The following is a 27,462-nucleotide window of genomic DNA, read 5'->3' on the forward strand; positions in this document are numbered from 1 at the left end:
GGCAGTTTGGCGGGTCGAATCCTGAGTGCCGCGTAACAGAGTGAGCGCCTGTTACTCGTCCCAGCTTCTGCCAACCTAGCAGTTCGAAAGCACGTAAAAATGCAAGTAGAAAAATAGGGACCACTACAGTGGGAAGGTAACAGCGTTCCATGCGCCTTTGGCTTCTAGTCATGCCGGCCACCCAAACATGGGACAAATCTTTATTTCCTGTTTCGGCCTAACCGAAGGCCATCGTCAGGCAGTAGTCACAACAGTGACAGCTCATATTTATGTAAATTTTTAGATTGCTAACAAAGAATTAAAGGGAGACTGATATGCATTTCAAACTTATTTGTTTTCATCAGTCAGCTAGAATCTCAGAAGGGTATGGCTAATTGATGAAAACAAATAAGTTTGAAATGCATATCAGTCTCCCTTTAATTCTTTGTTAGCAATCTAAAAATTTACATGTATGTATGTATGTATGTATTTAATTTATATCCTACCTTTTTATTCAGGAGCTCAAGGTGGTGGATATACTGGCTTCTCTTCCTATACTCCCCAACAGGCAGGTTGGGCTGGGAGAGAATGACTTACCTAAAGGCAATGACTGTGCTACTGGGGTAAGGGTGGCACTGGTCTCAGTGCAAGTCCTGCATCTTAACAGTACATCACACTGGCTCTCAATGCCTTATATTATGACTTTCATTATACAGCAATTCCAAGATGGCCAAGCCATTTCTTATGAAACTGTAAGCAAGTCAGAGTTGACAAGTACGTACCTAGTTTTCTATCTCTAGCTAAATCTAAGAGGTACTTCAGAAAGTGCAGGAGGGTAAGCAGCCCCCTCTTTAAAGCAACTGCATTTTTAGTCTGAATTCCACACAAGCCTGAAAAATGATATGGCTGCTTTACAGAGAAGTTTACCTGTCTTCTGTCACACACTAATCATTGTATCTGAATCATCAACAAGCACAGTACAAATACCGGCACAGAGTTGAAAGTTATACTTCCGTTTTGGAGAGTTCTTATAGCTCAAGACTGTCCTATAATACCTCTTGTGAAAGGTGAAAATTGCCATTAAGAATAACAACACTGTCCAGTTTCTAGGAAAATGCCAAAAAATAGTTTCTTTGTCAAAATAAAGCAAAAGCTTGGTCCTAAACTTATTAAAAGATATCATTCAAATTAGTTTCTAATTGTAATTATCTTTTTTTCTTTGGAAATTTTGATTTGTAACAATGAATGGCTACAACAAGACAGCAGAGCAACAATACTGTAAAAGAATCTATGAACCCTCACCATTTTCAAACAGCCAGTACAATTGTACAACATTAGCCGTTAACTTTTTATTTACAACTGCAGCCTTAATCTGGCCTCCTGGTGGCACTGTCTACAATGCCAAAAGCCAAGTATGTTGCCTTTTCTAGTAAATTTCACTTGAGCAACAGATATTTTAAAGGCATGCCTCTTAAACATTGTTGTCATCACTAATCAACCTGTAAAGCAAGTTTGCTAAGGAGGTGAACCTCTATTAATGAAATTAGAGAGAATGAGGCAGACTAAAAAACACCCTTTATCTGAGTCAGAGACTGATCTAATTTAACTGAGGGGCAGGGTTTAATCCATGGTTTAGCACATATGGCAGATTTGGAAGTATAACAGGAGAGCTACTTCTAAGGAGTAGCTTTTGCACATATTACTAAAAGATATAATGCTTTCAAGAATTCACTAAGGCGGCTGAAGGATCCTGTGCTTGGGTTGGATCAAAACCAAATACAGCTATCAATGGAATCTGGTACCTTGCTTCATTCAGCACCCAGCTCATGCCAGGAGCTTTTAGGTCTATTCAAGCCAACACAAATATAACTTCTCCATAACTCCTAGCTGAACACGTAGAGGTCAGAAAAAGTACAGAGTAGAGCTTTATGCAAAGCTCTGCTCTGCACCAGTTTGTTAAAATCAATACCTGGAGAGATTACCTTTAGCTATACCCAAGATCACCGCTCCAAGATCACCGCAGATGGGGACTGCAGCCAAGAAATTAAAAGACGCTTGCTCCTGGGGAGGAAAGCTATGGCAAATCTAGACGGCACACTAAAAAGCAGAGACATCACCCTGTCAACAAAAGTGTGTATAGTCAAGGCTATGGTCTCCCCAGTTGCAATGTATGGCAGTGAAAGTTGGACCATAAGAAAGGCTGAGCGCCAAAGAATTGAGGCCTTTGAATTATGGTGCTGGAGAAGACTCCTGCGAGTCCCCTGGACTGCAAGGCGATCAAACAGGTCAGTCCTAGAGGAGATCAACCCTGACTGCTCTTTAGAAGGCCAGATCCTGAAATTGAAACTCAAATACTTTGGCCACCTAAATGAGAAGGAAGGACTCACTGGAGAAGAGCCTAATGCTGGGAAAGATTGAGGGCAAGAGAAGAAGGGGACGACAGAGAAGGAGGTGGCTGGATGGAGTCACTGAAGCAGTAGGCGTGAGCTTAAATGGACTCCAGAAGATGGTAGAGGACAGGAAGGCCTGGAGGAATGTTGTCCATAGGGTCGTGATGGGTCAGACACGACTTCGCAACTAACAACAACAATACCCACATTGAAGAGAGAAATTGCACTAAACCACAGCAGGTCCAATTGAGCTCAGAATTATCACCAGTGGGCAGTATCTCTCTCTAGGGCAGGGGTCCCCAACCCCCATGGATCGGCACTGGAGCGCAGCATACCAGCAATCAGGCTGGGCAAACAAGTGAAGCCCCATCCGCTGGATACAAGCAGCACATGAAACCACACCCCACAGAACCGGTCCTTGGTGCTCAAAAGGTTGGGGGTCTCTGCTCTAGGGTCACAGATAGCTTTGCCACCAGTCCCTCAAAATGTCAGAAACTAAAGCTTTCTGGAAATAATATGGCCAGGATCCGCTTCCAAGCCTTGTTGTGACAAGCAGCAGTTTAAAAAAATGATGAAAGGTATTTAAAAAGTAATATATTAATGGGAATTTGTATGTAATTATGAGGAACATCATTTCCATTAATGACATATTTTTTTTCCTTGGGAATCTATCTACAGTCCAAAAACAATATAAATATTCAAGTTTATATTTTATAAATTCTTCATTTGTACCATATAATTTTTCTTAGGAAAGGAAGGCCAGATTATTTCAATTTTTTGACAAGCCTATCTTTCTCCATAATGCTTTTTATTTTTTTATACTTCATTACACTTTTTATTAATTTATAGCTTCTACTAGAATTTAGTTCTTCTCGTCCTCCTGTTATTGTTTTACAAGTGGAATCAAAGTTTTCATGTTATATGCTGCTCAATTCCTCAAAGGCACAAAAATATTTTTATGATGGAAAACTGGTATACACAGGTAGTCCTTGTTGAGCAATCATAATAGGAGCCAGCAACTCAGTCATTAAGCAGTTGCTAACTGAACATGACTGTGCATATGATTTTACTTCAACTTTCCTTTGCTTTACAAAGCTGTGCAGGTCACAAATGTGAGGTTTGCTGCCATTTCTTTTTCATCACCGTATTAATTGCACACCGTCACTGTATGAGGCAGCTGTTAAACAAGAACTACTTTTAAGCTGACATCAGTATTCATCAGTATGTAACCTCTTTCCTTTCAATGGAGAATTAAAAGCTACTCCACATACTTTTATTTACAAATTAGCTTATAGTTGAAAAAAGAAATTTGTAAGGTAGTCTTAGGTTTCATCTCTTGGTTTCAGTTTTTTGTTGTAGCCAATTGTCAATCTAATATTAACAAAAGCCCTTGAGTCCGTCCCCCCCCCCATAGCCCCTTCACCCATCTTTGTCTTATTGGCACCCTGCATAGCATTTCCGCAGATGAAGAAGGCCGAGGACTTGGCTACCGCTGCCAGCTGACCTTCCTCATTTTCTTTGCCTTCCTCCCTGCCCGATCCAACCCTAGGCTGGTCTGGGAAATGCAATCTGTCCTACAGCCAAAGCCCTGCAAAGCTCACATGCCCAAGTCCTGCCCAGCTCAGCCAAACTGCCACAGGGATCCTGAGCAGTGGCAGTGCTACCTCCCCCTGGGCAGACCCATCCCGTGAGGCTGCTTTGCAGGCAGGAACTCCCAAAGTAAGAGTCCATGGTGCACCCCGGGACCAGAGCAAGGAGTGGAACTTCAGCTGTGGACACCCCAAAGTTTCTCCATATGTCCTGCAACTGCCCAGTTACCACTTACTTCTGCCTTGCCTCCAAGGTGCAAAGACCAGAGAGCTGCTTTAAAGCAGCAGTGAGCCTTGGCAGAAGGACTCACAGGTTGGTGGTGGCTCTTTGCAGAGAGATAAGCGAAACCAGGAGAAGCAGGAGCTTTTGTGGGTGGCAGTTTGCAGTAGAACTTTTGCACCTGGGTGCTAGGTAGGTCCGGGGTGAGCTGACGCAAGTCCTTTCATGCATGGTAAGCTTTTTAGCATAGCTGGCAGCAGGGTGAGATTGCTAAAGTAGGGCAACAATATTTTCAAATTTGATTCAGGATTTCATTTGCTTTAGTTTTTCTGCTGACATTTTCACAAGAGCACGCTAGTTAAATAGAATTTTTCTACATTCTGAGATCTCACCCAGACCTAGAGAACTAAAATTGAAAACCACTGTACTGTGTATTTCTGGTTGCTAACTTCTTTGTCATATTGAATAGCTTTTTAAAATGATGTATAGATATTGTCTCACGCACAACTGTGTGTAACGTGGATAGAGAGGTCCTTTAGTCTTATTTGTTTCAAAGGTTTTAAATCCAGTCCTTGCTCTCATGCATTTTTAATAGAATCCTAGAAATATGATACAATAATCCTCTTCCCTTCCTAACCCCCCCCCCTCCTCTCTATTAGATCATCTTACTTTCCATCCTGCCTGTGTATGATTGTTCCCTCTAGGATCTTTCGCTCCTTTCTGTTCCCTGTGGAGTAACTGCTCTTCTGTGCTCCTGACCTGTTAGTGAATTTATAAAGCCCAATATATAAAAAAGAAACAGCAAAGCCTGCATCTCTCATCTATGACTGCAGAAGAAAGCTTACTTGTTCTCAAGGAACAATGTTATACTTAACACTCATGCCAAAATAATCTTATGTTTAGTACATACTGTTATTTTAGGATAGGCAAGTGGTACTATCAATATCCACATTACGATAAGCTAGAATACGTATATTGCAATAACTATAATGCTTCCTTTGCTTGCAAGGAAAGCAAGTCTTGGTCACAAAAAGAGTTAGATTTCTAACTGTCTTCCCTAATTCTTGAACAAGCTATATGGCCCTCCACTGCAAATACCAAAGACACTCCAATAGCCTGGGGACGGTTCAAAGTGCCACTGAATTAGACTTGACTCAGCTCCTCCAGGAATATTCCAGTAGTTTCTTTGATCTCCTCCATCCATCTTAACTGCTGGCTTCTTCTCCTACTTTCTACAACCTTGTCAATCATAGCAGGTTTGTGTTTTTTTTAAATCATCCGCTCATATTAGGGGTTCCTAAATGGTTGGTTCAGAAATTCTTGCAGACCATGGTACTAGGGAGTCTTTGTCTTCTTATTAATCCAAGAATTTTATTTTCTATTTTTATTTCCATAAGGCTAACGGTAGTGTTATCTACATATTGAAGTTAATATCTCAGCCTATTTTCATTCCAGCTGATATCTCTTCTAATCCTGCCACTCCTTTTATTATTTTCAACCCAAACCAATGTTATACAGAAAGTATAGAAGGGGCTCAGACCATTCGTCAGCAGAATAGGAACAAATCTGATGTGACACCAGAAGTCAGCGAAAGAAAAACTGAATTAAAATATGAAACCTACAGAGAAAAAAGTCCCCAAAATACCTCTATGGGAGAGGCACCCGAGGAGCAACTTGAAATGCTTCCATTGTTCCATTCTAAGCTCCTCCCTCCAGATTGCTTACCCAGACAGGATCTGGATCAGTCCTTCCCTACCTAAACTTAACTGACAGGCAGATGTTCCTGTGAGGAGACAATCGCTGAATAAGATAGTTGCTAAACAAAGACTACATGTTGTAACAATGCAGCTGTCATAATACAGGAGTTACATAGGTATATCGTGTTATACCATTAACTTCTCAGGTCATGGCATATAAATATTAGTATGAGCATATCAGCAACTATTTTCTTACCCTTCTAGCTACAACAGACAAAGTTATCAGTATGACAGTTAAAAGCATCAAACTGCTGGCAAGTAGTTCCTTTATGCTCTTAAGAGTAATAAAATGGTCGACTGGATTGCCTACTATAATGCATAGCATAGTAAGATAATTAAATTGTTTCACTCTGGCAAGAATTAGAAGGCAATTTAGAAGAACTGACAAGATTTGTGAGATAGGACGTACTGCTGATATTCTTTTTTTATTTAGTTATTTCTAGAATTACTGTTAATATAAAACTTGGCAGCTTATTCTTACAGGGAATCTAAACTAACAGAGATAATTCTGGAATGCTATTTCTAAACTTGCCAAGTCTCCCTAGTGATTTTTTGATTAGCATAGTCACCTACTCTGTCCTCTAGAGTTTTCATGTACGTTGTGAGAATTAACAGCAATAATTAATCTGCTGGTTTATAGATATTGTGAAAACCTGAGGGACATGCAGATGAGCATTTCAGAATATGAAATGAGAAAATGGATACTTCAAAACTACATAATTGCAGAACAGTAAGAACATCTGACTAATTTAAAGGCCGCTATAAACTCATAGATTTATTAGCACCTTTCTGTTCAGAAAAGGGAGGGAGAACACATCTCGCTTACCGTCTGAGGGCATTTGCCAATTCTGCAGTCAGCTCGCTTTCACTGTAAGATTTGAGCTCAGCTAGTGTTAATGATGCTGATGTGCCATCTGTGCACTCCTGCAAATTTAACCAAGACAAGGTAGGATTACCTTACATAAATCCAGGCACATTTTAAAGTTTATAGTAATCATAAAAACATAGCTTCATCATCTGACTATCAGTCACTTGGCTCCATTTTAACCTCTTTCAAGGAGACTTTCCAAATAAAAACAGCATAACACGTAATAAAAACATGTAGTAAAATAGTAAGATATAAAAACCTTTCAAAATACCTATCCACAAATGCCACTTTTAAAACTTAAAAGACAACAGAAATTTATTTAAATCCTCTTAAATGTAGCATGCACGAAATCCTCTATGTATTTATACAGTAGGAAAGGAATATAACAGAATAGGCACTAGCAAAAAAAAAAGCTCCTATTGTTAGTACTCAGTTTTATGCATCTTGGAGGTGCATCAGTAAGAAAACTTGCAATGTTGACCTTAAAAATAGAAAGATCTGCATATGGATATAGGTAGTTCCCCACACTAAAAGAACAAAGATACAACTTTAAATCGTTCAATAATGAATCAGCAACCATTGCAGCAAAAGGACTGACGCAACATTACCTACAGTCTTCAAGGGCAAAAATTCTCTCCACTTCAGGCATTTGATATTTGCTTTGCAACAAATTTGAATAAGCCTAATCTCTTACTATCCAAATAAGTACAGGTAGTCCTCGATTTACAACCACAATCGAACCCAAAATTTCCATTGCTAAGCAAGATAATTGTTAAGTGGTGCCCCATTTTATGACCTTTTTTATACTACAGTTGCTAATCAAATCACTTTAGTTGTTAAGTGAATCATATGCAATTGTAAAGCAAATCTGGCTTTCCCACTGACTTTGCTTGTTGGAAGCCAGTTGGGAAGGTTAGAAATGGTAATCACATGACCCCGGGACAGTGCAACTGTCATAAATACATGCCAGTTGCCAAGTGCCCAAATTTTGACCATGTGACCATGAAATGCAGTGGTCGTTAAGTGTGAAAACTAGTCATAAATCCCTTTTTTCAGTGCCGTTGTAACTTCAAACAGTTACTTAAGAAATGGTTGTAAGTTGAGGACTACCCGTATGACAGTAACTCACCTTACTTGACTTGTCTTTGCTGCTGCTACCAGTTGAACTGAGAGACCTCATTCTCTGTTCTTTTTGCTCTTCTACTTCTGACTTTAGGTGCTCAATGTGGACCAAATATGCTTGTTCTTGAGCTTCTCGACTGCTCAGCTTCAACTCGAGAGCTTTCTTCTCTTTTTCTAGCAAGTACAGCTGTGCTTTCAGTTCTGCCATTTCTTCCTGTTGGGGGAGACAGCACAAGATCAAAGTAGTATGTCAGATCGAATTCCGCATAACTAGCATGCAATATTTATTCTGTATCTGATAAGATGTGGTCTTCTTAATCATAGGTACAAAAAATATGTCTATTTTGTGTTCTATAGTTCACTACTGTTCTGGGTTAAATTGTTTAAAAATAAAATGATTTTACATAAAATTATTGCAGCTATACTTTTAAATCAAGATATCAAGATTGCCTTGCCTGATACATCATTAAATAAAATACCTTCATTGCCATGAGTTCCTGCATAAGTACAGCGTTTTCTAGATCCAGTCTTTGGCTGTCTCCACGAGGCTTGACATCGTAACTGAGGGGGTCGATATGGATGCTCTCCAGCTCCAGCATTGTTAATTTAATAGCTGCTCTATCATTTTTTAGCTGTTGAATGTAGTCCTTCAATCTCTGCTCATCCTCCTTTGTGAACTCTGTATCACAGCTGCTTGCTGTTGAACTAGTAGTACTTAGGAAAAAAGGGAAAACACATTTAGCAATGATATATCTAAATAGTCCTCTTATGTGCATAAGAATAAAAGAAATAAACAAAAACGTGTCCCACTGTAGATATTGATAAATTGTTTTTCCCCCCAGTAAAACAGTGTTAAAGAGTCAATGAATAACTTAATTGATGAATAAGACCTATCTTGTTTTAAGATTTACACAAAAGTGGGCTTGATAGACTATTTGCAAAAGAGAAGCCAAGAAGCTTATCACTTCATCATCTTTAACTACATGCTATAATCAGTATGACCTATACTCCAATATCATCTAAAGCACGGGTGTCACCACTCAACTGCATCACGTGACGTATTGCAACGTTTTTTGCCTTTGTGGAGCTGGGGTGGGCATGGCCTGTGCGTAATGCATCTGGCCCACAGGCCGCCAGTTTGACACCCCTGATCTAAAGTCAGAAATGCTTGGTTTTCACATTTTATAATTGTAATTTATTATTTTATTTATATCCTGTCTTTATTTTTACAAATAACTTGAGGCAGTGAACGTATCCGCCATACCTTCCTCTTCCTCTTTTCCCCACAACAACAATCCTCTGAGGTGGATTGGGCTGAGAGAGAGTGACTGGCCCAAAGTCATCCAGCTGGCTTTCATGGCTAAGACTTGAACTCACAGTCTCATGCTTTGTAGTAGTATACTTTAACTATTAGACCAAACTGGCTTTCAAAAATAAGTTTAGTAATAATTTACTTATAGTGCTCCTTCATATAAACATAAAACACATATACAAATAGTTTTCTGGAAAAAAAAACACAAAATTGCTAGAAGTTGGCTAACAGACCTAAGACTAAGTCTAAAGAGATTTGGATTTAGAAATGATTGTGTTTTAAAACTGTAAAGAAACTAGCACTGCAAATGCTTCATATTTAACTACATAAGCCTGCTGACAATTTTTATGCATTATCTCAAATTAGAACACATAGCCAATCCGATCCTGTTTGTACATTTCAAATAAATGTTAATATGTTCCAGAATTTCTAGATAACTAAGTTATTTCTCAGTTATTTGCCATTCTAGTCATCCAAGAAAAAAGATTTTTAGAGGTTAATTGTGATTCTTCAATTCATCCCTTAACATTCATTATTGAACATAATTGTACTGTTACTACAAAGGGACAGAGACAATTCCACATTTTCTACACCCTTGTGCAGAAACTATGCTGTCTCCTGAGGACCTGTAATCAGCTGATGGGTAGGGGTTAAGTCATCCATTAGCTCTGCCTGTCTGGAATGCTGGATGATCTCAGTTATCAGCAAGGGAATAAATCATTTTCTGCACTGGGCTGCAATATTTTTCCATCCACTTTAGACAAAGAGAAGGAAGAAAGACATAGCACATGAACAGTTTCCATAGCCATACTTATCATGGCTTTATATTTTAAGCCTCGTTTTTCATTCTATTAAACTCAACTGTCTTTATAATTTAAATAAGTTATCAAATAAACAGCTTGCCAGTCTTCTAGAGATTTCCAAGCAAGCTTATCCTAGAAGTTACAGAAAAGTATTGGCAAAGTACACAGATCTGTCTGACCTGTTGTTTTCATGTAGTAGCCCTTATATGCTCCAAATTGCTAAGCACATTGATTTGTGCTTTAGATTGTAAGCCGCCCTGAGTCTTCGGAGAAAGGCGGGATATAAATGGGATTAAAAAAAAACAAAAATCACCAGCGAACCTCTAACTCTTCTAGCAACAAGTATGCTGTGGAGCAGTAGCTAACAAGTCACTTTATTATTTTCTCTTAAATTCCCTTTGCCTTCACTGATAACTGAGAAAGGTGTAAATATACATATCTATGGATATTCTCAGCAATCCAAATCATGGTTGTCCCAAAGGTGCTTTTCAAAATGCAACTGGATTTTCTTTGTTTTTCCTTGAAGACGTTTCACTTCTCATCCAAGAAGCTTCTTCAAGCTTCTTCAGTGTTTTTTCAGTGCCTTTTGAAAAGCACCTTTGGGTATAAATATGCAGTTTTATGCAAAATCTTGGATTCCTATATATTTCAATCAGTCTCGAGGCGAATACAAGCTGACACAACCACAGTACAAAGTTAACATCAACTTTCTGTAAATTCACTGTTTATATGCTACAGATTCAAAGTAAGAAAACAATGAATATGGCACGCAGAAATTCAGACCTTTCTGTCAATAATTTTTATTGACAGAAATCGAAATAATGTCAAACAAATGCAAAGGTATGTGTATTCAATTCTCAGTAGAGTGTTTGAACCCCCACTGAATAACAACTGGCTCAGGAAGTAATTGAAATGTATCATTTGATCAGGAGTATCCACACTTTTAAGGGACGCAGTGGCTCAGTGGGTTAGGACGCTGAGCTTGTCGATCAGAAGGTCAGCAGTTTGGCGGGTCGAATCCTGAGTGCCGTGTAACAGAGTGAGCGCCTGTTACTCGTCCCAGCTTCTGCCAACCTAGCAGTTCGAAAGCACGTAAAAATGCAAGTAGAAAAATAGGGACCACTACATTGGGAAGGTAACAGCGTTCCGTGCGCCTTTGGCATCTAGTCATGCCGGCCACATGACCACAGAGATGTCCTCGGACAAGCGCTGGCTCTTTGGCTTTGAAACGGAGATGAGCACTGGCCCCTAGAGTTGGAAACGACTAGCACACATGTGCGGGGAACCTTTAGCTTTACCTTATCCACACTTTTGCCTACAACTGTACTTTCTCTTTACAAATATATAGGCTTGAACAAGGACTCTGATTTTCCTCAAAAGTCTCTGAAACTTTTAATTCACTAAGAGAGAGAGAGAGAGGAGAGAGATCAAAAGAATCAGAGAAGCCCCATGCTCAATTAATATCACATTCCATAAAACTTTCTGAAAACTTAATAGATTGTTTAGGCTCAAAACTAATCCTTTGGATCTCATATTGAGGAACAGCATAAAGAAATAAAGCAAGTTTCTTAGTAGCTAATTGCTAACTGAATTCACTACAGGCAATAAGTTTTTTTATAATAGAAAAGCTGATAAAAGTTATAATGGCTCAGAAGATACCTCCACATAAGCCTTGTATCATGCAAACTTTTACATTTTAGTTAAATGAACTACTGTAAACCTATTGTGTTATGTGTCTACATATCACAAATGACAATAGACAAAAATATAGTCTAAATGCCCAGGAATATATGCCTCTGTAAAAATTAAACATTTTGGATTAAAAATTTGAGCAAATTGTTAAAACTTTCTTATTTCTATAAGGATTTTAATGGTCTTTTAACTTGTAAGCCACTCAGAATCACTTATACAGTGAGATGGATGGGGCATTAATTTGATCAATCAAACTATTTTTGGTCCTAGACCATGCATGCATGCCTACTACAAATGCAGTCTGGATACTTCTCTCATAAAGTTCCAAATTCTGGTTTTATATTGTCATATCTGTGTTTAAATGCATGAGTTTAACAATCCTGTAGTTGAGTTTTAATCCCAGGAGCAGAACTGGGGGATGGAGAACTTTTTTCAGTCATGTTGAGATATTAATTTCAGCTTCTCTGCAGCAGAAAACACTGCCTAACAAGAGCCCTTGCCGTGTCTTCCTATTTATTCCCTGCATTCTTTATCCAAAAGCTATAGAAAATACTGTAATATTACTAAATGTATTTTATACCAGAAGAATGTGACCACCCTCTTATGGGGTTAACTATATCAAGGTGCTTCTATGTTAGTTTCTTTCAAGAACAGACTACAGATCAGGGCTTATAATGCGATGTTTTTTTTTTAAGACAGGCAATATTACTGCTAACACGTTCTCCAATAACTACAGTGATTTTTGGCTTTAATGGATTCAAACCCACATTTTAAATTTGGATTAGTCTATTAACCAATTATACTGTATGTTTATTTCCATATTTGTTAAGGCAGCATCATGCTTTTATGGGAGAAATGTAATGGAGACAACTCTAAATTTAAAAACAAGTGTAACAAGACATAGGAGGTTGAACAGATCCATATTTGTGTAACAAATGTAACAATCACTGGCTATAGTTGCAAAAAAACACAGTGAAGCAAAACAGTATTTTGGACGTACAGTATGACTTTTTTCACATTCTAGCACATAGATATGCTTTGGGATATGAATTTATTAATTATGTTCCTTAAATTAATAAGCTTTGATGTATTTCTAGTCTAATGTTGACCAAATAGGAGAGAGTAGTACATATGAAGTTTGGAAGCAATATCATTATGTCCTTAAACTTCATGAGAGCGCAGATCATTGTGGGTAAGTATGGGTTAAAAGAAAATCGTTATAATTTTTGTGAAAGGTCATGTATTTACCAGGGATATCTAAGTATTTGAATACACCAATATACAGTGGTAATACTGTATCAAAATGAGTTTCCAGTTGCACAAAGTTTCAGGAATCATTTTGCTGATGGCTCTTTTAGCTTTTTCTACATCACCTAAATGCCATCTAATGTTTCAATGGTACTAATAAACAACGTACACATTCACTTTCTAGTTATTTATTCCATCTTTTCTGCAGCAGTTCAAGGTGTTTTAAATGGGGATTTCTCTTCACTTTATTTACGCAACAAACTTGTATAACTGTTTGACTGAGAAAGAATGCTTGTCCCCCTCAAGACGCTGAATCAACTTGAATTACATGAGTGGCACAGAAGTATTAAAAACAACTCTTCTAATAAATATAAAATATATCTCAAACCTGAAGTGTGGGGGGCCTGGAATGAAGAAGACTGGGTTCTTCTTTATGAAATGAGATAAATTAATTCTTTTTCAGCAGAAGGATTAGGTTGTAATTAGTATTCTAATATTATATATCTAGCAATTTCCAAGGGATGATTGTAATAATCTCCAGGAAGAAATATTTTAAAAGATTAAATAGAATATGAATAAGCAATATAGATTAGAATCCATATTTATCTGGCAAAGTAACCTCTAGTCCCTGAAAGTTTATGCTACAAATAGACTTTAATATCTTGATACATGTGTTTAAATATCAAGTAACAACTTCACCCCTTCCCTCTAGTGTTTTATTTTTCCTCCAAGTTCAATCAATTGTGCATCTTAGAAACATGCTTTGAGGCTGAGCTTTTGTCTTTAAAACGATTATTACTTCTTCATCCACCAGAGATGTATTTCTCTTTTCACAAAGGAATAAGCAGTCTGACTGGGAGGCTGCAAATTGAAATTCTAGCTATTAATTTTATTCACTGCCTAGTAACAGCAGCCTGCGTGCTGCTTTTTCCCATTTTATTGCAAATGCTCCCTTTTATCGCCTTTAACCTCCTTGTCCCTAGTGGTTGCCTGAGCATTTGTTCCCAGTAATGTGCTAGGCAATCTGACATTCAGCAGCTCATTTTTGATGCTGAAGTTAAGCCCAGGTCAACACTTCAATTACAAAGCCCATTTTAAGGGGTCTCAAACAGCAGAAGAAATTATTCACATTGACATGGAAAGTCTTTTCCAAGGAGAAAGGCTCCCCCATTTCCTTCACAGTGTTTACAAAAGAATTATACCAAACATTTGCAGTATCATCGGACACTGTGTATTACACAGAATCTATGAGCTTCAATCTTTTACACAGTTCTGTGGTTGCACAATTCAACCCCTATAATTGTACTGTGTTTTAGGAAGTGATCATCCAGAGGAACCTACAGTTGTTGCCAAAGCATAACCAAGGTGCATAGATGTAATAGCTAAATATGATGATTAAATCCTCTTACATACCCAAGCTCACCAATCCACATTGCAATAAAGTGTTCTTCAGGTGCAGAGGATTAGCAAATAAGTTATATGCATTCAGTTCTAAATGTCAAATTGACCCCATATATTGCATTACATTTTTAACATCAAATGGAATTACATCAAATGACTTCATTTATGTAGTTAACAGGTAACTTGGAGAAATCAGATTCTTACTCACTGTAGATCTGCAAAGACTTCATATAATACCACTGAACCAGTAATATATATTTTAAGTTTCAGTGAGAAGAAATGGAGAAATAAAGAAGTAGCAGAGAAATTACCAAAATAAATAATATTGTTTATGAAACAGATTAGATTTCAAATACAATAAATGTCCACAAATCAGAACAGAATCCAGTAACAGATTGAGATCACCCTGTAATAATTTATTAAGAACACCAATATTATTGAACAGGTTGTTGAAGGATGGCTGGCTAGCTAATGCAAAAAATCAACAACCCCCAAATAACCTCTAAAACCTTCAAAAAAACCCCAAATGACTGGAGATTAACCGTGCCAATGAGCCATAATTACCTGGTATGACTGTTGGAAGAAAGACTCTCCCAGGGCTGTACACTACAGCCAGTAACTGCATAGGCTCCCCCACAGCTTCCATCCAATTTCATCAACAGGGCTTTGGCTGCATTCTCAGCTGTCTTCCTACAGTCATGGGCTCTTTTAAGCATCTGGGTGATGCTTTCATCTCCTGTTTGATCCCCTGTTCACAAGCAAATCATCAGAACAACATAATACTGGAGCAGTTCAGAAGTATTAATGTGAGTCGATGGGCTTTTAAGCAAATATCTATGTTCCCATGAGGACATTAGCACTTAATGGACTTCAAAAATAATTGGACTTAGAAAGAGGTGAAATAGGCAGTGGTAAAACTATAAACTCTCCACACAGAGTGAGTCTTTCATCTGTTCTTGCTCTTCACATGACATCTTTGTAGGAACAATGAGATCTGAAGAAAAAGTTAGGCTGCATAGTGAATTGAATGGGATTCTATAAGAACCGAATCATAGTCATAAAGGATCCATACCTCTATCCAGACTCTCCTAACTTTTTTGTACTACCTGAAATAGAACAATATCTATTCATACAAATAGTTTCACAGCTTCCAATCATTATTACTTTGTATTCTGCTAGTGAGAACTGTTTCGGTTAATCATTTTTATTCCTTGTATTAAAAAGTTTATAATATGTTTTAAAAGGATGTCTCTGTACAATTTAAAATAAAATAATATCCATGGATTTTTATTGGTGAAATAATGACAGACACTTTTTATTTCATGTGAAATGTACATTTTATATAATCTTTGCATTAAATGGTACAAAGATGAATATGAAAAACCTGAAGTTGAATGTTTGCATGTTTCAGCAAGACCACAATCTGAAGCTTTCTTCCAAATCCACTAAGAAGGGCTTACAGGAAAGAAAGGTTTTGAAACAGCTTTTACAGACCCCATAATGACAATAAATTCTAATAAGTGCTTTTGGTAGTGTGGAGAGCCCTAATCCCCTGCTTTATAGTCCCACATGGCTCTAGATCAGGGGTCTCCAAACTTCACAACTTTTAAGACTTGTGGACTTCAACTGATTAATTGTTCTAAATGTCAGGAAATTTCTCCTTAGTTCTAGATTGGTTTTCTCCTTGATTAGAAGCAGGTTACTATTGTTCAGTCCTGATTTTCTAGGAGTCAGGCATAATATTTTTTATTTGGACATGTTATAGTTTTATATTTTTAATTACTTAAATCACAAAAGCTATATTTCTTTCTTTTGAATAGCTTTTGTCAGAAGTATTTAGCATTTTATATAAAATAAGAATACAATTAACTTTGGCTTCTTAAAGCTATTGTTCTAAATAGATTTTAAAATAAATATTTTTTTTCTTAAATAAATTTGTTTTCAATTTAGAAGAAAAGACTCATACTGGAACTCTCCATAGCGACTGTGAATAATTAATTCCAATTTGCTAAAACAAAGGACTGAAATTCATTTGCCTTCTAAGAATGAAATCATATGATCATTTGATCTTTAAAAACTTCTATATAACATGTTGACTGTTGAGATGCCGATATAATGAATTTAAATCTTTAAACATGTTGTTTCCATGCTCTGAAATACTTCAGCAGATGCCTAATTTTGGGAAACAAACTGGATGAAAAGTAGCATTTTTAAATTACTAATCACACGTATAAAATAGTTAACGTTCTCAATCATTGTTGATGTGACTGTTTATGGATTTCCATTTAATAATCCTATAACAAGATGAGCTATTGTTCAAAGCACTTTTTCTTGCATTCTGTATTTAGCTTCCAGTTGAATCATTTGTTTTAACTGTACTAGGTTGTCCTAACAAGCACATACCAGTCGGTAGTCATGAGACAATTCATTATTGTAATGTTCTCTGTAAGGGTGATGGATAGCCAGTAAAGTGCAAACTGGATTATTAGAGGGAAAGTGAACACTTACCAACAGACCCAACACCTGCAGCTCTGAATTGTCCAAGAATGAGAGACTGTTCACTTTCAGCCAATGCTAGCAACAGCTCGTAGGCTTCAATGCACTGTTCACTGAGGAGAGAAAAAGACTGTATCAGTGTATTTGGTGGAGGAAATTAATCTATTTAAACCCCCACTCTGGTGAGTGGGAAACTAGCAAGTATGGTGATCATTGGTGGTCTCTATGTTCCTAAATAAGCTTGAATAATTCATATATATAACATGAGAACTGCATGAATAAAATTCACAGTAAAATTTTGATTGTAGAATAGAAGCCTTTAACTCTAGGTATTATGAAATTATAGAACAACTTTCCTATTTTTTTTTCTAGAACACATCACCACACCCGTTCCAGAAACCTACTTTTTAGAATAGAACCAAGTAGTTTAGATGAAACCAAGCCAGGTGCTTTTTCTCTCCACATGTCCTACAACATACCAGGCATCCCAGAGCAAAATATGGGACAATTGAATTGGATGAATAAGCATTAGAAGAGCAGAAACTCTTTCCTTGAAGCATTTCTTCTGTTAGGTCTTGCTTTGGCTTGAATAAGGAATAGCCTGAATAGCTGATAAAGAACTTCCCTGAAGACATTTTTAGTACCAAAATATTTTGGATTTTTATCATGAATTATAACAAACATGGATTGTTTGTTTATTAGCAGTTTGATAACATTATGTGTTTCGCTAAATTGTTCTTAAAAATAAGATTTAGATACTTTGTTAAGCCTTAATGTGGAAATAAGTTGGAGTTTTAAAATGAAATAAGTTGGAGTATAAAAATGAACCAAATAAATGCTAAATACAAATATACATCACTTTCCTTTAATACCCATATTGTCATATGAACTGACAATCCCATAAAAGCAAAGATACAAATTTGAAATAAAGTGATTTCCCAACTGTCAGAGCTATTAAACAGTGGAACAACTTGCCCTATGGAGTTGAAACTGACAGTTTTCAAACCAAGGCTGGTAGCAATTTGTCTGGAATGGTCTGAGAATTCCTGCCCCGGGACAGGGATTGGTCTAGAAAATGGAGCCTGTGGCCTTGAAATGGAAAACGGCCTACTTACGGTTATTTCTGTAAATTCACTTGTTAAGTAGAAACAGTAATGCCAGCAGGCAAGAAATTAAGTAAAATAAAGAGAAAACACAATGCTTTGGTGCAGTCCTTAAACTTTTTATAGTACAAGTAGTCCTCGACTTACAACCATTGCAGCATCCCCTTAGTCACATGATCAAAATTCAGGTGCTTGGCAAGTAGCATGTACTTATGACAGATGCATCACCTGATCATCACTTGTAACATTCCCAGCCAGCTTCTAACAAGCAAAGTCAGATTCGCTTAACAACCCCATGATTCATTTAACAAATGCAATGATTCGCTTAACACTGTGGCAAAAAGCTCGTAAAATGGGGCGAAACTCACAACAACTGCCTTGCTTAGCAATGGAAATTTTGATGGTAAGTCAAGTACTATCTGTAAATCAAACAATGTAAGAACATGTATCAGTTCATTTATTTTTTCCCCTCATATATTCTCCATTGTTATACCTGTATTGCAATGCCAGCCTGAGGGCTGTGGCATTGGATTCATATTTTCCAACCAACATGCTCATCCTTTCAGCATTGCTCTTACACTCTTCCAGAGTTATTGTCAATAAATCATTCTGGGATTTTAAGTGCTCGATGCGACTGTGGAAAAGAAAATCCTCTTAGTTTTCATGTAGAGGTTGCTGCCACCCTACGCTGTCTTAGGAGTTCTACAGCTTCTACAGACAATCCTTAAGTTGAGGAAAACTGATGTAAACCATCTATGCTTTCCTTGGACCTATCAAGGGCCTTAACTGGATAAAGTATCAGCCACTGGTGTGTTCTTTTATGAATTTGTATGAGGCTGGGGAGTGTAATCCTCTCACATGGTGGTCTGATTTGGCAATTCCTGCTGATTTCTTTCTCTCACTCTGATCTACCCAAATCACTCTTAAAGATTTCATACCACATTTCTTTGGAGATAACATCAGCTATTGTTATGACTTACAGAACAATATGGAAAGACTAACAGATTCCTTTATGACATAATACTAATGACTTCATTATCTTGTTGAAAGAAAGATAATAATTAGGATTGTCCTCTTTTAATTATCATAAACTTCCATATTGCCATTCAGCTGACATAAGCATAATTCATAAAAGTCAAAATGAAGAAGTTAATAAATCAATTAACTGAAAGAGATTACTCTTGCTCTTTCCCTCTCTACACTTATGTAAAGATTTTTTGATAAATATAAAATCTACTAACATTTGTGCACTGATAATGAGTTTGCATATCTAGTTGTTCTACAGGGTCAATTTTATTTCACAATATATTTTCCTATGCAGATAAATTCATGGCCCAATTATTTAATATATTTATGAGCTTCTCTTTTAAAAGTTCCTAACAGTGACAAACAATAAGTGAAAATGTGCAGTAAAAATGATAAACGTGTTCCTAAATTATAATTTCTTAATTTTGAAAACAAAAGATGTAAATGCCAGATAAAACTCAGATTTTTTCCCCCCATAACTTTGTCTCAAAATGGAGAAGGCCCGTTCTCATGTAAATCATTTCAGTGCCAACTTTGGATTAAAATTAAAAAGGGGAATCTACTCTGTTGCAAAGTGGCTCTGCACATAAAAATGTCATCTTACCTGTTCAACCGTTCTGTTTCTACTTCAAATTCTCTAATTTTGCTTTCAGAGATAGCAGATCCATGTGAGTAGAGTGTTTGGAAAATCTCTTGTATATTGGAACAGTCTTGAAGAGAATGTGCCAGGTGTTCTGCCACACTACTGGATACCTGTAGGCAGATTTTGAGAAAATTGTTAAGAATGGATCTATTATTTGGATATTGTTTTGTCCCTTGTTGTATAAATAACAGGAATAGTCATTAAAATAATTTTATGTTCTGGGGACTTAGCCACTGCTCAGCTCAGATTTACATGTGCTGGAATACAAAGAAGTGGGGAACAAATATAAGCATAATAGAGTTTTCCTAGAAATTATATTTTTCATTTTTGCCTTCAAGCTAAAAGCGACGAACAAAAGAAGTTAATAAAACTTCAGTGTGAATCTGCTTTAGATGTTCACATCATGGCTGGATTAGCCTGCAACTTCTATAATGAATGGCCAAGTAGAAAAATAAAAAAAGAATAAGAAACATAAAGTACAAAGTACATGAAAAAATAACCTCAGAAGAAATAGCCATTTCTCATGCTCCTCTAGTTATGTAATTAAGTGCATTCCTAATAATTCTATCACCTCTTAAGAAATGATAAGACCATTATATGAAGATTGTATACTAATTTGGTCAACTCTATTCAACTGAGTCTAAGGAAACTGAACATTGTTAAGAAGTATTTTCAAAATATTCTATCAACATACTAAGAAAAGGAAATGTTGATGGGGAGAGGAATAATCAGTATTCCAAACTTAGTTCATATCGTCTGAATTTTCTCTAATATTCCTCATATAACTTTTAACAGAGCTACATAAAAACATAACCCTTGAGTATGTATTTTAAAGCTGCTCCATTAGAATGCTTGCCTTCTCTAAAAACAGCTGCAGGAAATGCAACCCTGACTGTAGATGTTTACTGCAGAATCCAAATGCATGACTGTGTCTGTTTTATACACATTCCTAGAATGGCTATCTTTATCTTGAAGGATAAAAAGAAATTTTGCTTTCATACTTTGGAGGAGAAATACCCAAAACATGAATAACTTAATTTAAGATGAGAACTGCTTTTATTTCTGTGACTTCAAACAATCTTGATCATGACTGTCAACTAAAGTAGCTAAGTATGCATTTTGTGTGGATATTATACTTACTCCTATGCTACTGATTTCTGATCCCAGGACAGGACGATCAGATGCTGAGGATTCTGACCTCGTTTTTGAAAGCTTCACTCTCTCCGCAATCTAGAAACAATCAAGATAGAATGGGGAACAAATCACAACAATGACTTCTGGCTTGTTGTCATGACGAGACAGGCAAAAGAAATCAGAGCTCTGGTTTCCTAGCCCGATTTCACTCCGTCTGGAGACCCCAAGGGGTCGGAAAGTTGCCTTGGAGAGGCAATGAAGAGGAAGGGAAGCTATGGAAGCTTGGAGCCAACAACGGTCGGCCCAAATGAACTGAGGAACCTCTTCAAATGGACAGAAGAAAGGCACAAGCAGCCCAAGTCACAGACAATCAGGAAAAAGCAAAAAAATGCGGCATGCTACAGCATGCTGCCAAATAGCTGATTGTCAACAATGTGCTGAGATCCAGGTGAGATTGTTTCTTATTTCTCTTCTCTGTGGACTTAGAAATAAAAATCCCCTGAATGGATAAATTTCCAAAACAAAGACCCCAGGAAGACTTGGGAAGAAGGGAGTCAAAAGTGGTGAAAAATTTTAAATAGGGGAATGAAATGAAGGAATATAAAAGAATATATCAAAATGAAACTGGGACTGATTTAAAGAAAATTTGGCTAATCTTTACGACATGGAATTTATTTATTTATTTATTTTCTGTGTGAAAACATTTTAAAAAGAACTTTTTTAAACCTGGATATAGACAATGCAGTAAATAAGGACTAGTGGTGAGAGGAGATACTAAAATAACACCAAAAGAATTGGACTTTTTACATTTTTAAACTAATTGGAACATTTGGATTAGCCTAAAGCAGTTGGCTTGTTTCACAGTTGGATTATAGCCTAGGGCAGTTGGCTTTTTTTCTTTTTCCTTTTCTCTTCGTGGATTTACTAAACCTGTTCACTTGAAAAATGAGTGCACCAAATCTCACTAAAATCACAAAAAATCCTCTTCTGCACCCTCTTCTGGAACATCTAGCCCAGCAAATCAGGGATCTATTGAAACAATGTTACAACGAGAAAAAACAAATAGTTTTCAAAAAATGTAAGCCACATTACAGCTAATTCAAGAAACAATGCAGAAAATTCATGAAGAGACAAAAAACAACTTAGATAAGCTAAATGAGCAAATGATTGATATAAAGACACAATTTGATTCCCATCAACAAATGATTGCCAAAAATAAAGAATTCAGAAAATAGAAGATAAATCAGAAGAAACGGATAAAAAAATGGAGGCATTAATGGAAGAAAATGAAAGGCTAGAACAAGCAAATCAAAGCTTAGAAGAAGTTGCAGCCTTGTAGAGAACGCTGTACACTATTTAAGATTCCAGAATGTACCTGAAGGAAGAAGATATAGTAGAAGTGATTATCAATCTACTGGCGGAGAATCTAAAAACAGATAGAGAGGAGATACAAATGGAAATTGACGGAATACACAAATTGCCTAGAGACGTTCATGTAAGATTTGTAACGGAAACAAGAAATTGTGGTATTGAAGCAGATTCCTAAGAGAATAAGGGGCACCTGAAAACAATATCACTTTTTGACTACAAAGTTAATTGCGAAAAGGTGCAAACTTTAGATGGTTAATGCCAGAAGGGATCTTAATCAACTGGAACAATACAAGATATCAATTGGATTCAGTTTGGAAGGCAGAAGATTTTGAAGAAAGAAACAGAGCATTCCTGGATGAAAGAGTACAAAAGCAAGAGGACAGAAAAGGCCAGAAACAGACAGAACAAACAACAGAGGAAACAATTACACAAACAGAAGAAGAGAAAGATAAGCCAGATCAAGAGGGAATGGCAAGAGAGCAGAGGACGAGATCGACAAGACATAAATATAAGTAAATAAAATGGAGAAGGAAAACAGATTTTTTTCAGTGAATATAAATGGACTAAATTCCCTATCAAAAAGGAACAGAATCTTTAAAAAATTGCAGAAATTAAATATTGATATAATTTGTCTGCAGGAGACACATATAAAAAACCCCAATACTATAAACTTTTGGAATACCCAAAAATTGGGACACTTTATTAATGCATCAGCACAATAACAAAAAAAGAGAAGTAGCTATATACGTTAAAGAGACAATAGATTCTAAAATGATTTATTCAGATGAAGAAGGAAGAATTGTGATGGTAAAAATATTTTTTACATCGAAAACAGGTACTTTTGGTAGCGATATATGCACCAAATAAGCAAGAAGAATTTAATCAAAGTCTTCATAGAAAAATAGCATAAATGGAATATCAAAACATTTGCATAGTAGGAGATTTTAATGCGATGACTTGCAGATGACTTGGTATTCATCCTAGAGGAATCCTAAATTACTGGAAAAGATAGAACAGTTTGGAGAGATAGCAGGACTGAAGATAAACAGAGAAAAAACTAAAGTGATAGTTAAAAATCTTACAGATAACAAAAAATGTCAGAAAAATAGAATTACAAATAGTCAAAAAGGTTAAATACTGGGAATATACCTGACAGCAAGGTGTTCATTGATAAAAGAAAATAACTATGTAAATTACTGAATCAAATAAAACTTGATTTGGAAAAATGGAAAAACTTGCAACTGTTGATCTTAGGAAGAATTGCTACGGTGAAAATGAACATATTACCAAAAATATTGTTTTTATTTCAAACAACACCTATAAAACTGGAGAAAAAACTCTTTTAAGACTTAAATTCTCTAATTTTAAAATTTATTTGGCAAGGGAAGAAAGCTAGAATTAAATTGAAAATGTTACAAGAGGTTTTGGCCTTCCAGAATGGGTTTATATTATCAAGCATCAGTACTAACACGGGTAAAAGAATGGATCTTAGAAATAAAAGGTTGTTGTATTTGGAGGGACATGACCTACAACTCGATTGGCGTGCCTTCCTATGGTATGGGAAAAATAAAATTCATAAACATTTTCAAAACCATTATATTAGAAATGCATTATTACTAACATGGGAAAAAATAAAATGTAAAATATACTTGAAAATTCCAGGATGGCTTTCAACAATGGAAGTATTTGTACATCCAAATTTAGTCAGTCTTGAGAAAATGTGGATATATAAAGATATTCTAAACCCTGAAGGGAATTTAAAATATACCGTATATACTTGAGTATAAGCCGAATTTTTCAGCCCACTTTTTGGGCTGAAAAACTCCACTTCGGCTTATACTCCAGTCAACAAAAAAATTTTACCGAGGACTTGCGCGCGGCCGAGGCTTTGGTGCTTCCCTCCAGAGGAAGAAGGCGCTGGATGCGGCCGGCTCTGCGGGGAAGGGGGAGCGGCGGCGGGGGCGACGGAAAAGCCGCAAAAACGGTAGGAGAGATGCTGACTGGCGGCGGCCTCGGAGGAGGCGGAGGGGGAGGAGGGAGGGAAGGGTGACCGGGCGGGGGAGGGGGGGGTGAGCCAGAAGGAAAAGGGAAAGTCATCCCGCAGAGCGGTTGCGAAAAGAGGGAGGAGATAAGCCAGCCCGGTACCTGGATCCGCTTCCTGTGTCTCCTCTGCTCTGCCATGATGTCCCCGTTTTGGTCTCCTGGTGACGTGGGGCTGAGCCGGAAAAGGGGGAGGGGGAGACCGAGGGAGGGAGGAAAGAAGAGAGAGAGAGAGACGAGCTAGCGTCAGCCAGCGGTGTCACGCGGGGCAGCAAGCCATTAGGAGCCCTTGGGGAGGCAGCGCAGTCTGGCCGCTGGGCTTGTGTGTGTGTGTGTGTCCCATCTGCAAAGCTTCCGAGGAAGGAGAAGCGGGATACTGGTTGGGGGGGGGAGCGGCAAAAGCGGGGGGGGGGAGAGAGAAACGGCTCCGCCTTTGGTTCCCCCTCCTAAAGCACAGGGGCGCTAGAGAAAGTTTGGAGTTGGGTAAGGAAGCGCAAAATTCAGGAAGAAAAGCGGGGCGGCGGGCAAACGGGAGACCTGTACAAGGGGGAAGGGGAACTCTCTGCTGTGTGTGTGTGTGTGTGTGTTTGTGTGTGTGTGTGGCCCATCTGCAAAGCTGCCGAGGAAGGAGAAGCAGGATACTGGTTGGGGGGGAGCGGCAAAAGCGGGGGGGGGGGGAGAGAGAAACGGCTCCGCCTTTGGTTCCCCCTCCTAAAGCACAGGGGCGCTAGAGAAAGTTTGGAGTTGGGTAAGGAAGGGCAAAATTCAGGAAGAAAAGCGGGGCGGCGGGCGAACGGGAGACCTGTACAAGGGGGAAGGGGAACTCTCTGCTTTGTGTGTGTGTGTGTGTGTGTGTGTGTGTGTGGCCCATCTGCAAAGCTGCCGAGGAAGGAGAAGTGGAGGAGGCAGTGGCGGCGGAGGCGGCCGCAGCACCGGCAGCCTTCCGCTTTTGCCGCTTTTGTGTGTGCGTGTGTGTGTGTCCCATCTGCAAAGCTGCCGGGGAAGGAGACACACAAAGACACACAAAAGCGGCAAAAGCGGAAGGCTGCCGGTGCTGCGGCCGCCTCCGCCGCCGCCACTGCCTCCTCCATTTCTCCTTCCTCGGCAGCTTTGCAGATGGGACACACACACACACGCACACACAAAAGCGGCAAAAGCGGAAGACTGCCGGTGCTGCGGCCGCCTCCGCCGCCGCCACTGCCTCCTCCACCCAACCAGTATCCCGCTTCTCCTTCCTCGGCAGCTTTGCAGATGGGACACACACACACACACCCACACACAGACACACACACAAAGCAGAGAGTTCCCCTTCCCCCTTGTACAGGTCTCCCGTTCGCCCGCCGCCCCGCTTTTCTTCCTGAATTTTGCCCTTCCTTACCCAACTCCAAACTTTCTCTAGCGCCCCTGTGCTTTAGGAGGGGGAACCAAAGGCGGAGCCGTTTCTCTCTCCCCCCCCCGCTTTTGCCGCTCCCCCCCAACCAGTATCCTGCTTCTCCTTCCTCGGAAGCTTTGCAGATGGGACACACACACACACACACACGCACACACAAAAGCGGCAAAAGCGGGGGGGGGGGGGAGAAAGAAACACCTTGTTCTCTCGTCTCAGCGGAGACTTGTTTCGGGGGATCCAGCCTCTGTCACCCCCTTCTCTCAGCTGGGCAGCTGACAGAAAGGGGCGGCAGAAGCTGCATCCCCCGAAAGAAGTCTTCGCCGAGAAAATGGGCGCTGAGATTTTCTCGGCGAAGACTCACCTTCTCCCGTTCATCACATTCTTCGGTAAAGAGATTCACTCGATCCATGGTTTCAAGGTTGGGGTAGAGAAATCCCGGTTTGTTTCAAGAAACCGGGGTGGTTTATGAGCCTATAGATTTTAGACTTTGCATCTTGTTTTGCTTCCTCGGTTCCCACGAAGCCCGAAATTCTTTTTCCCCCCCTCTGGTTTCTGCCCAACTGTCAACTCGTGGTAAAACAAACAAACAGAAAGCCCCCCCCTCTCTCTCTCTCTCTCTCTCTAACGAATTGAACAGGCACCCAAGCTATCAGGTGATGGCGTTCACGCTTGGGTGTTTGCGCGGATCAGAAACGGAAGGAGAAATTCATTTCTGCTTGCAATTCACTATCTCGGTCATCCCTGAGAGAAGAGAGCTTTTAAAGAAGCAGCTGCAAAATTCGTTCATCCTCATCCTCTTCCTCATCCTCATCCTCATCCTCATCCTCTCTCTCTCTCTCTCTCTCTCTCTCTCTCTCTCTCTGTGTGTGTGTGTGTGGTGTGTTATCTCGAACCAGATGGGATGGCAAAGTCAAATGCAAATGGGGATCTTGCAGATCTTGCCCTGCCTTTCACCCCACGGTTACCTTCTGTTCTTGATGAGCTCACGAGTGCTCAAGGACAAAATAGGGCAGGGCAGAGCCGGCAGTTAAAAATAGGATGCAGATAAAAGGAAAGGTAAGGAGGGGTTCAGGTTGAGAGGAGAGGCTGCATAGCCTTAGTGTAACTCCTGTTTGGGCTGACTGGGTTGCCTCCGATGGGCTCTGACAGTGGAACAGAATGGAATAGAAAATATGGAATGGAATGGAACAGAACGTAGAACAGAACAGAACAGAACAGAACAGAACAGAACAGAACAGAATAGAATAGAAATATAGAAAGTGAATGGAATAGAATAGAATAGAATAGAAATATAGAAAGTGAATAGAATAGAATAGAATAGAATAGAATAGAATAGAATAGAATAGAAATATAGAAAGTGAATAGAATAGAATAGAATAGAATAGAATAGAAATATAGAAAGTGAATGGAATAGAATAGAATAGAATAGAAATATAGAAAGTGAATAGAATAGAATAGAATAGAATAGAATAGAATAGAATAGAAATATAGAAAGTGAATAGAATAGAATAGAATAGAATTATAGAAAGTGAATAGAATAGAATAGAATAGAATAGAAATATAGAAAGTGAATAGAATAGAATAGAATAGAATAGAATAGAATAGAATAGAGCTGGAAGGGACCTTGGAGGTCTTCTAGTCTAGCCCCTTGCTCAAGCAGGAGGACCTATACCAGTGGTGGTGAACCTATGGCACGCCTGCCAGAGGTGGCACTCAGAGCCCTCTCTGTTGGCACGTGCGCCACCACCGCTGCCAGCAGCAGGTCCTTGTCGGTTGGTGGACTGGAAGAAAAGGGAGGGGGAAGCATTTTACATGCGTGCATGCGCGCACGGGGCCACGAGCAGGCACATGCTGCAAAGGGGGCGGGGCTAGTGCCTG

The 27,462-nt window shown here is 38.6% G+C and overlaps 2 protein-coding genes across 7 annotated transcripts in view; one reads left to right on the forward strand and one right to left on the reverse strand.

Moving 5' to 3' along the window:
* The window catches only part of DCP2 (decapping mRNA 2), a 76,804-nt gene that overhangs the window by 33,898 nt on the left and 15,444 nt on the right, over positions 1-27,462 (forward strand). For 4 of the 5 annotated variants that reach the window (XR_014024868.1, XR_014024869.1, XR_014024870.1 and 1 more), the window contains one exon: positions 20,817-21,231. The exons of the other annotated variant lie outside the window; for it this stretch is intronic. The gene's annotated coding sequence lies outside the window, so the exon portion shown is untranslated. The remainder of the gene's footprint in view (positions 1-20,816; positions 21,232-27,462) is intronic. 5 annotated transcript variants of the gene reach the window in all.
* MCC (MCC regulator of WNT signaling pathway) overlaps positions 1-27,462 on the reverse strand; it is a 214,042-nt gene that overhangs the window by 3,501 nt on the left and 183,079 nt on the right. Inside the window, exons 10-17 of one of the 2 annotated variants that reach the window (XM_081315724.1) lie at positions 20,790-20,879; positions 19,611-19,759; positions 18,474-18,614; positions 16,890-16,990; positions 14,946-15,129; positions 8,405-8,639; positions 7,933-8,139; positions 6,762-6,859 (exon numbers count right to left, since the gene is read on the reverse strand). In XM_081315724.1, the coding sequence (XP_081171850.1) occupies positions 6,762-6,859; positions 7,933-8,139; positions 8,405-8,639; positions 14,946-15,129; positions 16,890-16,990; positions 18,474-18,614; positions 19,611-19,759; positions 20,790-20,879 (1,205 nt within the window). Of the gene's footprint in view, positions 1-6,761; positions 6,860-7,932; positions 8,140-8,404; positions 8,640-14,945; positions 15,130-16,889; positions 16,991-18,473; positions 18,615-19,610; positions 19,760-20,789; positions 20,880-27,462 lie in introns of those variants that run through there. The other variant, XM_081315725.1, reaches the window with a different exon arrangement.

Source organism: Vipera berus, assembly GCF_964194415.1.
Source record: "Vipera berus genome assembly, chromosome: 2".
Taxonomy (NCBI): Eukaryota; Metazoa; Chordata; class Lepidosauria; order Squamata; family Viperidae; genus Vipera; species Vipera berus.